This window comes from Tyto alba, unplaced genomic scaffold, assembly GCF_018691265.1.
Source record: "Tyto alba isolate M040663 unplaced genomic scaffold, T.alba_DEE_v4.0 Super-Scaffold_42, whole genome shotgun sequence".
NCBI lineage: Eukaryota > Metazoa > Chordata > Aves > Strigiformes > Tytonidae > Tyto > Tyto alba.
Window position 1 is genome coordinate 33605501 of NW_024881318.1, and position 15243 is coordinate 33620743.

The 15243-nt window shown below is 40.1% G+C and overlaps 1 protein-coding gene across 3 annotated transcripts in view; it reads right to left on the minus strand.

The window, feature by feature from the left end:
• Nucleotides 1–15243, minus strand: part of RFX3 (regulatory factor X3) — a 124914-nt gene that overhangs the window by 48288 nt on the left and 61383 nt on the right. For all 3 annotated transcript variants that reach the window (XM_032989710.2, XM_032989694.2, XM_042804821.1), the window contains exon 3: nucleotides 4437–4534. In XM_032989710.2, the coding sequence (XP_032845601.1) occupies nucleotides 4437–4534 (98 nt within the window). The remainder of the gene's footprint in view (nucleotides 1–4436; nucleotides 4535–15243) is intronic.

The window sequence follows — 15243 nt, forward strand, 5'->3', positions numbered from 1 at the left end:
ACCCTTTCTCAGATGGAAGCCATTGACCTTAGTATGTATAGGGGTAGTAAACGGGTAAGCATAATGCCAGAGAAAAAGGGATGGATGCTAGGAAGTACTAGGAAGATAACAATTTTAACTGTATCGATAATAATTCTTTGATTAGAGAATTAAGATTTCAATTAGAATAACAGCAAATTCTTGGTTTTGCATGCAAGGTGTGTTTTGCTCACATAAACCACACAGATTGCAGTACAACAAATTGGTGAAGAATGCAGTTTGGAGGCAACAGCAACAGCAATTCTTGGACAATCCCAGCTAAAACACTATTTGCCACACCAGAATTATCAGGTAAATGGCTACATTTGATTAATACCTTACAATTTATGTCAGAAGAAAGTTCATGTCTAGTATAGGGGACTCACTTAGCTTCTTAATATAGGTGCAGCTATACTATTCTTTATTCTATACTGCCAGGTAAGACTGTACAAGTCATCACAACAATAATGCATTTTTGTTTCAGGATAGAGTGACATGCTTGACAAGCAAAATTGTTATTAACCAGACACAAATGTAGATAACATAATTCAAATACTCTCATATTATACAATGTATGTGACAAGTTGTAGGTTACACCCCTTGTATTATCATCATGCCTCCAATTATAATAATACCAAATAACTTTTAAGTGTAGACAAATCAGGATATAAAATGTGTGGGAAGAACTGTGTTAAAAGAATACAACAGTTACACTCAACAAAGACTGTGAAACCTGACAAACTTCTCACCTCTAGTATCAAAAGAATCAGGTAACTCATATATATTCTAACTGCATCCTCTGTTGCTATCATATATGGACTTAAATCAATGTTAGTTTGCAAGTGCTTTATTTTGAAACAAAGAATAATTCTTTAATCAGCCATTTATTCCAGAGATGCCTGTACACTGAATTAATGTCTTTACCCCAACTATGCACTGCAGACTTCCTATTCCATTGCTAGGGTAGTACTGCTACTTGATAGATTATGAAACCATCCTGTATCTGATTTTGAGTTAGAATTAAGATTTTGATTTAGCATGGTCATAAAAGAAATCAAACATATATCATAGGAAGACAACCCAAAAGACAAATCAGTCATCACTCTAAGTCAATTGCATCATTTACAAACCCAATCCTATTTTCTGAAAGTGAAACAGACAATTTCTGTTGTGGGAGTAACTGGACAAAGTGGCTGTACACACTTCTGTGAATCTGTCAGGATCCACAAGGCTCATCTTTCAGATATTTCAGTATGAAAACCAGAAAAAGGTAAACTGCAATCTGAACACTTGCCTAAATATTTTAGCACAAGAGTGGCTGGCCTCTGTCTTCTGTCACAGCAGAACTTGACAGTCTATGCCAGCTTTGTTTAGGGATATGGTGAGCTTTTTGTTCAGTTCCAAAAACTCTATAATATCACTCCCTCATTGACATAGCTCTGAACAAGCTAATCAAGTGGAAAAACATGAAGAGAAGAAACAAATATAATTTTTTTTAAACCACAGAAATCAGGTAATGATAAAAACAGCAAAGAGAAAAACAGTTCTTTCATTTCTGAAGGAAGATAGCCAACAGCAACCTAGAGCCCCATTCTCCTTCACCTATAAAATAAATGGCATTATAACATGTAATACATATATTCAATAACTTTAACTTACATAAATGATATTTTTCCATTGTTAATCTGGAGTATAAAAGTATACAGGAAAATGTGTTTTAGAATATATAGTCTTTAAAACTTCTGAGTAGAAACACAGACTGATCTCATTCTCCATGAATGAAACCACAATCTTCAGAAAGATTACTGTTCCTAAAAGTATTGAACAGCAAACTGGCTGTTTACAATGTTGTTGTTCAAAACAACATGGGTAAATTCTTCTTCTATAGGAGGGAAAAACAATCTGGATTAGGCTCACCTGTAAGGAGAGCTGTCTTACAGTCTTAAATCAGTCTTTTACATCCCATTGACTGATTTTGCAGAAACTGACAAAGAGATTCAAATATAGAAACACAATAAAATCATGGAAACCTGAAGGTTCATACTAAGCAGTCAGTAACATCTGGTTCAGTTTTTTCTGAAGACTGTAAGCAGTCATGTAGCACACATCTCATACACTGCCAAAAGTGCATGAGTCAACAGCTCAGATAAAGAACTTATGAGTAATAAATTAAAAGAGAAACCTGCATAATGGCCTGTTTAAGAATGACCTCTTTTTGAGGCCAATATGGACTATCGTGGTCACAATGAAGCCACGCTGCCACCGAGTGCCGCTGTACAGGACATGCTAGAACGCCAGTATGAACTTGGGGGTCAAAGGCAGACAATTTATATGCTACAATTGATGTCCCTAATGCACACTTCTTGATCCCTTTGGCAGCAGAGTGCTGGCCACAGTTCGCTTTCACTTGGAGGAGTATCCAGTACACCTGTAATCAACTGCCCCAGGGCTGGAAACACAGCCCTAATATTTGTTGTGCTCCTTTTTTTCCTGTATGTGTTAAAGACTGGGTTTGGCTTTCGCAGTTAGAAAAATCAAGTAATGAATACTCTGACCAGGAATAAAGCGGCGCTGCCTCTGGCCAGATAGAGGAAAGGGACAACAGGGTTTACTAGTCTGTGTGAGTTCAATGGCCTTGCACATCAGCCCCACGGGATATCGTTCATGCTGTAGCATTTGGGCCAGTCTGAAGAGGACAAGACGTGAAAAAACACACTTTACACCACAGCCAGGGACCACAGTCCCATGCTGGGTGCCAAAAAGGACTGCTGTGGTTTAACCTCAACTGGCAACTAAACCCCTCACAGCCACTTGCTTGCTCCCCACTGGTGATCCAGGGGGAAGAATCAAAAGGGTAAAAGTGAGAAAACACATGCGATGAGATAAAGACAGTTTAGTAAGTACTGTAAAAGCTGTACAAGCAAGCAAAGCAAAATAAGGAATTCATTCACCACCTCCCATCAGTGGGCAGGTGTTCACCTATCTTCAGGACAGCAGGCTTCATCATGCACAATGATTACTTAGGAAGACAAATGCCATATCTCTAAACGTGTCCCCTCTTCCTCCTTCTTCCCTGAGCTTTCATTGCTGAGCATGATGTCATATGGTATGGGATATCCTTTTGGTCTGTTGGGGTCAGCTTTCCCAGCTGTGTCCCCTCCCAGCTTCTTGTGCACCCCCAGCCTGCTCGTTGGTGGGTGGTATGAGAAGCAGTAAAAGGCCTCAACACAGTGAAAGCACTGCTCAGCAAGAATTAAACATCCCTGTGTTATCAACGCTGTTCGTAGCAAAAGTCCAACACATAGCACCAGATAAGGTACTAGGAAGAAAATGAGCTCTATTCCAACTCAAACCAGTATAATAGGGAAGTCCAATGCATATTTAAGATACATTGTTTAAGATTTTCAAATTAGAAGAAAACAAACAAGACAGTATGTGAAAAATTAATTAAGCAAAATATATTAGTAGAAATGACCAAAGAATGCTGCCAGTGTTAACACCAGAAGTTTCTGATCCAAATAATATTGCTCTTTGAATCACTTTTGGATTACCATCAACAAGTAAGTCCTGCAGACAATAAAGAAGCCTTCTAAATCATATTTCTTCATAAAGCCAGTAACACTGCAAAAATAGCAAAAGGTAGGTAAATGAAAAAAAGAAGCAGAGAAGCTCCTTCCCAAATAACACAACCCTACTTCAACATTTGAGCCAACATCAAAGATGGTGCTGCTCCAAATCAGGGATTAAACTAGGTAACATCCAAAGGTCCCATCAAACCTAGATTATTCTTTCTATGTTTTTAAACTTGTGTATTAGAGAAAGGAAATTGATGATGGAAAAGCTTGTTCAGGAAAACAGGAAATGCACAATAATGTGCAGAAAAGAGGCTAATGAAGAAGTAAAAGGAGACAATGTTATTCTCCTTACTCTGCCTCTCCTTGTTCTTTTAGAAAAAAGTACTTATTTTCTTGAACATAAGAATGAATTACATTCCTACTTTCTTTAAATAATAAGTACAGTTGCTGCACCTTTCTATGCATTTGCCACTAGGATTGCAGTCAGGAAGAGAGAAGGTCCTGCCTCCTGTCCTGGGGACAGAAATCACACAGTATATCCTATGGACAGAACTTAGTCAAAAACTGAGAGGTACTTTTTCAAACAACACCATGGTGTATATGTAATTTCATATAAGTCCAACTAAAATAATCACAAGAATTCTATTTACACAAAAAAGTTATTAAAACAAGCAGTCTGAATTCAGCTCTTCATCCAAAAAACTGTTTTGACAATAAAATAGATTCAATTGAATAATTTTTCTCTTCAGCTTGAAATATACTAGTTGGTAGAATCTAACTGAAAATACAGACTTAACTTCACATTTTAATAAACATTAAAATTCTGATCATTTGCCAACTTACATAGCTCCATTAGTGTAGACTGTGTCGCTTCCCTCCACATACTGCACCTGGGCTGGGTAGACGTGCTGTACCTGTTGCACAGTCTGCACTTGCTGTACCTGAAAAGAAGAACAACAGAAATTTGGGATACTGTAAAGAAGGAGCGACGCTTTAGTGCACCTAATGGCTTCTAAACATTATGTAATACCTCTGTTCTCATAATTACTAAAGACATGTCACAGCAATAGTAAAGAAAGCTACTGCTCTTACACAATATTCAAGTCTGGTGAATGGAGCCCTACCATTGAAGATGCATGATCATGGAGCATACGTACCTTCAGTGACAAAGACAGAACTAACTGGAAAGCATAACAAGGATGAAATGAAGTATAACTATGCTTTGCACCAAGCTGAAGAACTGCATTTACTAGGAACGAAAGTATCATTTGGCCACATGTATGACTTTTCTTATTCCATTTCAGTCCTGAATACAAGCCTTAAAATCACAGTTCAAATGTTACAGTAAGTTTAGAAATAAAGCTTTACATTAAATTGGTTTAGCTCCTGTTTAGCTGGAGTTAAACTACAGTGATACATGCTGTTTTCTCAGTAATGCCTTGACCCAAAGTACAATTATGGAACAAAACTGCCAATCTGAGTAACCACTTAACCAGACATCATCCATTATAACCAAGTCTGACAAAACCTGGTATTAGGTCAGTGAGCTAGACAACAAAAGTCAGTAAGGCATGGATTATCTTCACATATATTGCTGAGATGGCATGCCTGTATTGTAAAAGCACATAGTCACAAATCAATTTATTAGATTCATATGCTATGTAGGGAAGCTCCAGATTATTCAGATTTCATCTCCAGTCTTCATTTTTTGTCTTCTGCCACAGTAAGGATTAAGAATGTCGTATTTTACACCTGCCATCATTTAGAGAAGCCATATTTTGGTTCAAGAGCAGTCCAGAATCTGAAAGATACAAAAGGACTTACAGACTTCATGGACTGGCACAATTTTACTCAAGGAACTGAATTAGGGAAGTGACAACGCACATATTTAGTAAAGAGGTTTAACATAAGCTGCTTTTAAGTGACTTATTTTTCTCAGAAATTTTGTTATGAGGCAACATCAGCTTGATCCAGTTGGTCCTAAGGACTGCAAATACTGCAATCCCAGATGAATCTGGGTTTCATGCATTTGATGGATCATCTCCAAGAGCTCTTTGAAAACACCCTAGTTTAATACCTTCACTTCTGCTGTACTTTAAAAAGTTCTGTAATTAAACATATTTTTCCTCATCTTTTACAGCATTGACTCAAGCTGTGAAAGAAAAATCTAGGCTTTCACAGAAACCTTCCCTCAGGTTGTCATTAAAACATAAATTCTGAAAAAAAAAAAAAAAAACAAACAAAAAAACACTCAGGGTTTTGAATGCAGCTATACTAGCATATTAGAAAATACAATGTTTTTGTCCATTAACAGAAGTGATATAAAACATGATGGTTAAAGTATTTGTTAAAATCCAAATTTTTGTTTCCCAAAAAAATCATTATATAAATTGACAAATATACCTGAAAAACAATTTCTCAACTTCAAAGACTATACTAGAAAGATGGTTTTTAATCATTAAAGTAAGGTACAGCTGTGTACATTTCTCTCCTAATAATATTTAGTTATTTAACAGATTCATTTCTCAAAGTCAGCACAAAAAACTGTGATCCAAATTATGCACATGTGCTGGGTTTCTGTGAGTGGAGGGTGTTTTGGTATTGGGGGAAAGGGGCTAGAGCAGTGGCCCCCTGTGAGAAGATTCTTGAAGCTCCCTCAGCTCCAAGTTGGACTCACATCTGTCCAAGGGTGAGCCAATTATCAACAGTGGCTGTGCCTCTGTGAGAACATATTTAAGAAGGGGAACCTGGGAGGAATAGTTGGGACTTGTGAGGGAGATGCCTATGAAAACACCAAGGCCAGTGGAAGAAAGGAGGAGGAGGCGAGGGAAGGTGTGCCCAGGAAGAGAGTCCCCTGCAGCCTGTGGTGAGAGGGCAGGCTGTCCCCCTGCAGCCCATGAAGGTCCATGGTGGAGCAGATGCCCACCTGCAGCCCAGGAGGACCCCGTGCCAGAGCAGGTTACTGCGCCCAAAGAAAGCCAGGACTCTGTGGGAAGTTCCCACTATTGTAGCTCAGCACTGGGAGGACTACAGTGTGTGGGAGGGACCCATGCTGGAGCAGCTCAGGAAGAGCTGCAAACGATGCGAAGGACTCTATCAGAGGAATTTTGTGGAGGACTGTCTCCCGTGAGAGGGACCCCATGTTGGAGCAAGGGGAACAGTGCGACGAGTCCTCCCCCTCAAGAGAAAGAAGCAGCAGAGACAAGGGGTGATAAACTAACCTCATCCCCCATCCCCTGCTTCCATGCACTGCTGGGGGGTGTCCTGGGTTGAGTGAGTGGTGGAGTTTTTTGGTGGCAGGGGAGGGGGCTATCGGGGCGGCCCCCTGTGAGAAGCTTCTCAAGGCTCCCCCAGCTCCACGTCAGCTCCACTTCTGTTTGGGAAATTGAGCCAATCGGCTGCGCCTCTGCGATAACGTATTTAAGAAGGGACGTGGTGACGGGCAGTGGGACTTGTGAGGAGGAGTTGCTGCAGCTGCGTGAACACCAAGGTCAGTGGAGGAACGGAGGAAGAAAGGAGGGGGGAGGTGTGCCGGAGCAGAGACCCCCCTGTATCCTGTGGTGAGACGGCAGGGCGGCCCCCCCCTGCCACCCATGAAGATCTACGGTGGAGCAGACGTTGATTTATGGCCTGTTGCTCCTGCTCGCAAGATCAAGGTTCTGTGCCCGAAGAAGGCCGGGGTCTCATGGGAAAAGGTAGCCCCGCTGCTGTAATTCAGTGCTGGGAGGATTGCAGCATGCGGGGGAGTCCCATGCAGGAGCAGCTCGGGAAGGGCTGCAGCCGTGGGAGGGACTCCAGTTAGAGAAAGTTAGTGACCCACGACGGAGCAGTGTAAGGAAATGATGCAGACCATGGGAGGGACTCACGTCAGAGGAAGTTTGTGGAGGACTGCCTCCTGTGAGAGGGGGACCACGCTGGAGAGGGGGAACAAGTTCCAGAAGCTCCCGACACCGAAGATGAAGGAAGTGGCAGCACTGACTGCACCCCCCATTCCCTGATCCCTGCGCTGCTCGGGGGAAGAAGTAGAGATATCGGGAGCAGAACTGAGCCCAGGAAGAAGGGAGGGGTGGGGGGAAGGTGTTCTCAAGATGTGACAGTGCTGCTCACTGTCCTACTCTGTTATGTGTTGTTAGTGTCTGTAATAAATGTATGTTCTTTTTTTCTTCCCCTAATGAGTCTGCCTTTTGCTCGTGATCATAAAAGGGGGATTCTTCCCCATCCCAGTCCTATCTCGAACCCCAAGCCTGGCTCTCTGTCCCTTCTCATTGACGGAGGAGAAGGAAGAGAGAGATGCTGTGCTTTGGTTGGCTGCTGACCAGGCCCAAACCACAACAGGGAGAAAGAGGTAGAGAAACTAGGAGCAAAGCTGAGCCCAGGAAGAAGGGAAGGGGTGAAGGGAAGGCATTTTTAAGATACGGTTTTATTTCTCACTGTCCTACTCTGTTTGGTTGGTAAATTAAATGGTGGTGGTGGTGTTTGAATTAAATTATGTTCTTTTTCTTCCCCGAGTCTGTCTTTTGCCTGTGACCATAATGGGTGAGTCATCCTTCCCTGTCCTTGTCTTGATTCCCAAGCCTTTTGTTGTATTTTTTCCTCCCCCTCCCTGAGGAAGGAGTGAGCGGCTGCATGGTGCTCAGTTGGCCTTTAGGCTCAAACCAGGCCAGCATGTTACTTGGCCTTAGAACAAGTTTTTGAATTAGAAGACATAAATAGCTGTATTGTGCAAACACCTTTTCAAATAATTAAACTACTTCTATTTCTATCACCTTTGACTTCATAACTTAAATTATTTCAAATAATTTCACAGAACAGGCTTGATCCAAATCCACTATAAGTTAGTTATGTCTGTAATCTTGCTATTAATTAGTACCTCTCAATAATCAAATTTGCCAGTCTGTGACAAAACCATATACTCATGCCATAATTGGCTGAAATGTATGCATTGTACTGTGAAACATATATGCAGTATTATGATAGTTTTTAAGTATGACTAACAGTATCTGTTCCTCTTGGGTGAATCAAGTTCAACAGGAGAAGGGGAATCATAGTTGATCAGCCTATTACAAAGCACCAAATTGACCTACTTAACCCATACACTGAGAAAACATCTAGAAAACAGGCTTTGTTCTTAAAATCAGTAATTTGTCACCTACTATGTAACGGATATGCTCCATGATCTGTCTCAGTAGTACAGCTGGGGAAATACTGTGGAAATTATGCTGTTGTCTGTGAATTCCATGTTCTTGTCCAACCTCTCCCATAATGCAGTTCATTCCCTATTCAAACACACCGGATATGTCTTACTCCCTATTAAAAAAACCCACACTATTTTTCCATTAATAAAGGAAATGTGATTTTCTCCCCGCGACCTGCATAGTGACAAAATGGAACTCTATAGTATGTACAAACACAACATCAAAAACCACTAAATGCAGGTGACATTAGCATTCTACACAAAGTATTGTATTCCCTCATTACTCTTGGATAAAAGATACTACCATGTAAAAAACAACATATTCAGCACAGTGCAATACCTTTATCATAGAATTGAAAGGACACTGTAGGGACAAAGTGATATAGAGTGCATCAAAGCTCAGTGTTTACTGGACAGGACTGAAAAATTCCAAAATAAGCTTATTTTCTGATTTGGAACAACAACAAAAAAATTTACAATACAACATGCTGTGGTTTGAGCCTGGTCGGCAGCCAACCACAATGCAGCAGCTCTCTCTCCCTTTTCTTCGGGCAGTAAGAAGGGACAGAGAGCCAGGCTTGGGGTTCAAGATAGGACTGGGATGGGGAAAAAAATCCCCCTTTATGGTCATGAGCAAAAGGCAGACTTCTTAGGGGGAAAAAAAAAGGACACAGATTTATTACAGACACTAACAACACATAACAGAGTAGGACAGTGAGAAGCATTGCCACATCTTGAGAACACCTTCCCCCCACTCCTCCCTTCTTCCCAGGCTCAGCTCTGCTCCCGATATCTCTACTTCTTCCCCCGAGCAGCGCAGGGATCAGGGAATGGGGGGTGCAGTCAGTGCTGCCACTTCTTTCATCTTCGGTGGTAAGAGCTTCTGGAACTTGTTCCCCCTCTCCAGCGTGGTCCCCCTCTCACAGGAGGCAGTCCTCCACAAACTTCCTCCAACGTGAGTCCCTCCCATGGTCTGCATCATTTCCTTACACTGCTCCGTCGTGGGTCACTAACTTTCTCTAACTGGAGTCCCTCCCACGCTGCAGCTCTACCTTTTCCCACAAGACCCCAGCATTCTTCAGGCACAGCACCTTGATCAGCCGTACGAAATGAAACACAGGCCATAAATCAATGTCTGTTCCACCATAGACCTCCATGGGTGGGAGGGGGGGCCACCCTGCCGTCTCACCACAGGATACAGGGGGGTCTCTGCTCCGGCACACCTCCCCCTCCTTTCTTCCTCTGTTCCTCCACTGACCTTGGTGTTCACACAGCTGCAGCAACTCCTCCTCACAAGTCCCATTGCACATCACCACGTCCCTTCTTAAATCCGTTATCGCGGAGGCGCAGCTGATTGGGTCAGTTTTGGTGCAGAGGTGGAGCTGACTTGGAGCTGGGGAGGCTTCGAGAAGCTTCTCACAGGGGCCACCCCTATAAGCCCCTCCCCTGCCACCAAAACACTCCACCACTCACTCAAACCCAGGACGTAATAAAATATCAAAAAAGTTAAAATTAAAATTTTCATTTACTAATTTCAAATTTTCACCTATTTTTATATAAATTCCTTATTAGTCTAATATGCAGTACTACTAGAAATGTCATAACTCTTCATGCAAACAAAGAAACTTATTTTTTCAATCAGCATTTAAGAATGGATACACTATGGTGCTATTCAAACATCTACTTTTGTAGATCAAAATTATCTTCCTTTAAATTTTAACAATTAAGTTCTATACAAAAGGGCTACTGAATTAGGTTAATTTTTTTCCAATGCAGTAATAAAAAAGATGGTTTATCAAAAAAAGTTATGTTGCTGCAGCTTCTCTGAAACTCAGTACTGCTGTGGTTAAATTGATTATGGTGCTCAAGGAAGTCACTACATTGTATTACAATGTACATAACAACCTTAAGGTAGAGAAAGTTAGAGGAATATTTTGCTTGTCAAGCAATGACAAATAAAATATGTAAGACGCCTTTAGGATGTCCCTGTTTATGAAAATTCTGCCACACTGAAAATCTTTTTTATATGATATTTCCAATACTGATTTTATTTCCTATTTTACTTCATTTTGGGAAAAATGCTTTCATGTCTATTGCTTCTGGATTTTTCTTTTTTAATCTTCAATGACACAAAGAAATGAAATGCATATATCTACCCTCTACGAGCAGAAAATTGTGTTAGAAGAAGTTGGGTGTAAGGAAACAAAACATCACCAAGAAAAAAAAAAATCAAAAATTTTGGTGGAAATTGTAAAAAAAAAAAATTATTTCTCTTTTATTTATCATTTCCCTTGCACCTTTTATTAAACAGTTAAAGGAACTGAACCAGCTACATTCTTTAGGTTTTGGGGCAGAGTAGAAATTTGAGATCACAGAGAGAATATTCAACAAAGATCTAAATCTAAATGACCTTCTTATATTAAAAAAATACTTGAAGAATTAAATGATTTGGGATGAAAAGAGAAAACACAATGAAATATTAAAAAGTGGCAGTATGCAAGTTCAAAAATTGTATGTTCTGGAGTTGACTGGCGAGCTAGTCATAGTAATTCTTGCTACTGTCTGGCTGGAAAGCATATAATTAATTGATTTGTATTGGAAATAATGAGTGAAGTAGGGTCAGACAGCAAATCTTTCATTTCTCTTGTTTCAGTGAGTCTAGCCTGAAATAAATAACTGGAACAGGATTAGAAGTAAGCAGCTGAAATATTCAATATAAATATGTAATTAGAATTACTAGTTGAAGGGAAAAAAAAAGGAAATTAAATTATATTCTTAATTATACTACCTCAGAGGAACAAATGAAGGACTAAGTTATATTGTACCTATGAGGGTTTGTCAACAAAAATAAAGTACATAAAAGCATACTGAAATGCAGAAATTACATTGAAGCATAAAAAAAAAAATTAAGATTTTGTATTTCCAATAAAAAGTGCTTATGTTCAAAGTACTACTAAACAAAGAATAGAACAACAGGACAAAAAATATAATTATTTTTAAACTGCATTTGAAAAAGAACATACAATTATCGACAGTGCCTATGCAAACAACTTGGATGTGAATTATTTTCTGTTCTGAGAGATAAAAATAATTTCTGTACCTTCATTAGTCTGGACTACTTTTGGCAAGCAACATATAAATAGTACATACTGTAATATTTTAAGCACGTTCATATTTATATAATGACTGTCAGTTCGTGATTTTGCATTAAGAGCAATTTTGATTAGCAGAATTCTGCCTCTCCAGCTAATGATACAATGCTTTGTGAATGTGATGGCAATCGTGTATGGTGAATACAAAGAAAAGCTTTGCTTAACTTCTGATGAGTGGATATACCTTTATTAAATAGATTATATGACTATTTTTAGTTTTATCTCTCCAGTCCTTCCACATTGCATGGTACAAACTACATAGTGAGGTTAATTTTGAATTCTTACAAGTTTACTGCACTGTGCTATGAAAAGCCTGTTGAAAAAGCAATGATACATTAGTGAAAAATCCCCATATCTGAGGAAACAAAAGACTTAGAAAATTCCTCATGCTATTAAAATGGAACTTAATAATACTCCACCTTTTCGGTCTTACTCTTGCTGCTTTTTGATTACATGTGGATATTTTTGTCCCCTTACCATTCCCTTCTATTCCTTCTCAACAGTGATAGCTGCTGTACTGCATGAATCCAGCTGCCACCAGTGCCACTTTTACCACAGGGGAAGACCAGGTTTTCATTAATGCTCCTATTTTTGCAGCATCAGAGCAGACTTTTGTGAGGTCCATATTTACACCAGATATATGCAAATTAGGGATTTGTTCTAGCTGAAAATATCAAAAGTTACTCTTTTGCTCTTTGCGCAGAAGACAGGATGCTTCAGTACAAACATAGCTGTAAGAAAAGGGCTCTTAGTCTGCTTATTCGGCTTGCTCTGATTCAGGGCAAAAATGTTTCATTTTGAAAAAAATATCATACATGGTATGTACATAAACAAACACTGACACCATGAAAATAACCCCAAATTAATACATGCAGGAAATGTCATTTAAGTATGGTGTATATACAGGAATACATCGAAAACAAAGACCTCACTAGGAAAAATGCACTATGCACTGCTTTAATATTAATTAAAACCAAATTCATCTAAAATAGCATTATTCACTAAAAAGTACTAATAAATTACTGTAGACATAATAGAGACATTTCAGCTTATGCCAAATCATTGCATATACACAGACACTTATGTTACAGTATCTTTGAATTTAACAAAACTCAAAAGGCGCCCTATTGCTTTAGTAAATTATATTCACAATAAAATATAATCCAAATGTGAATATTTGCACATATTTTGGATACAGCTGACATTATTAAGTATGTCTCTCATAAATCACAGAACAAAAAGAAAGCCTATCTTATATACTATGCACCTAAAACTTTCCCTTCAACTTTCAACATTGGTAACTTTGCATGAGTAAGACCTCGTTCTGGCATTAAAAGAGTGACTTTATGAAATGAGGATTCTTACTTCTTATTTTCTTTAGGCAAATTGGCCCATTCCTATCAAATGTACATAAAGCCGATATTAACATCAGGCAAACACTAGTTATTGTCTTGGGTTTGTATGTGTGGCTGGGTTTTTGGTAGCAGGGGAGGGAGCTATAGCAGTGGCTCCTGTAAGAAGCTTCCTGAAACTTCCCTGGCTCCAAGTTGGACCCACCTCTGACCAAGGCTGAGCCCATCAGTGATGGTGTTTGTGCCTCTGTGATAACATATTTTAGGAGAACTTGGGAGAAGGAGTGGGACTTGTGAGGAGGAGTTACAAGGACACCTATGAGAACATTGAGGTCAGTGGAAAAAAGGGGGGAGGTATGCCAGAGCAGAGACCCCAGTATCCTGTGGTGAGATGGCAGGGCCAACCAGCCACCCATGGAGGTCCACGGTGGAGCAGATGCCCACCTGCAGTCCACAGAGGACCCCATGCCAGAGCAGGTGGCTGTGCCCAGAGAAGTCAAGGACTCTGTTGGAAGCTCCTGCTGTTGTAGTTCAGCACTGGGAGGACTAAACTGCATGGGAGGGACCCAACACTGGAGCAATTAATGAAAAGCTGCAGCCCATGGGAAGGACCCATGTTGACGAAAGTTTGTGGAGAACTATCTCCAGTGAGAGGGACCCCATGTTGGAGCAGAGGAACAGTGCAAGGAGTCCTCTCCCTGAGGAGAAAGAAGTGGCAGCACTGACTGCACCCCAGATTCCCTGCCCCGTGCACTGCTGTGGGAAGGAGGTAGAGAGATTGGGAGCAAACCTGAGTCTGGGAAGAAGGAAGGGGTGGGAGGAGGTGTTTCTAAGATGTAGTTATACTTCTCACTGTCCTACTCTGTTAAGTGGTGGTGGTTTTTGAACAAAATCGATGAGGTTTTTCTCTTCCCCAATTGAGTCTGTCCTTTGCCAGTGACCATAATGGGTGACTCATCTCACCCAGTCCTTATCTCCATTCCAGATCCTTTTGTTTTAATCGTCCTCCTTCCCATTCCTGAGGTGGAATGAGTGAGAGATCAGCTGTGCGGTGCTCAATAGCCCTTTAGGCTCAAACCAGGACAGCCCTTTTTGGCACCCAAAGTGGGGCAGAGGAATGAAGACAAGGATAGCAACTGGGAGAGGTAACTGGCAAAACACAGACTGAACCTTGTTAGCAGAACAATCATGGGCATTTCTGTTGTAATTGTGGTGGATGGAGAAGAGGTGGATTGTGTCTCAGTATTGTGATGATGTTATTTTATTTTGGTGTAGGGAAGGTTTTTTGGTTTTTTGTTCTTGTGTTATGTGAATGAAGTTTGTGAATATTGCCTTGTGTAATGAAACCATGACACCTATACACAGATACTTCCTCATAGCAGATCACACCTACAACTTCCTCAACACTGTGATTGTTTTAATGTTTGATATTCTTTTTTTTAACTCTATAACTGAAATTACTTATCCCATTTACGTTCTTCAACGTATTTCCTGTAGGCATACCACATTCACTTCACTCTTCCTTTTCTCCTCACCACAAGTACATTTCCATAATCTATCATCTCCCTCTACACAAATCTCCCACACATACTGTGTTTTAATCACTGCAGTATTGTCTGCATTGGATTTCCCAACACCCTTCTTGCATCTTCCATCCCTGCAAAATTTTGAAGAAACTCCTCATCCTTGGCTGGTTTGATCCCTTAGCTTTCCCTTCTGAAACATTATGCTGATTCCTGTGGTCAGTGTTAAGAATCAACTGGAAAAATATAATCTAATATCCCCACGGAGAAAAATAATCCAAAAGAATGATGGAGTATTCAATGAAAGGGAATACTCAGAAGTAGCAGTACTAAAGGACATGTCTGTAAGGTTGATCAGGGACAGCTTTACATACTCAGATAGTGCAACAAAAAAAAATTCTGTTTCCTGTTCTCAGTAAGGTATAATCA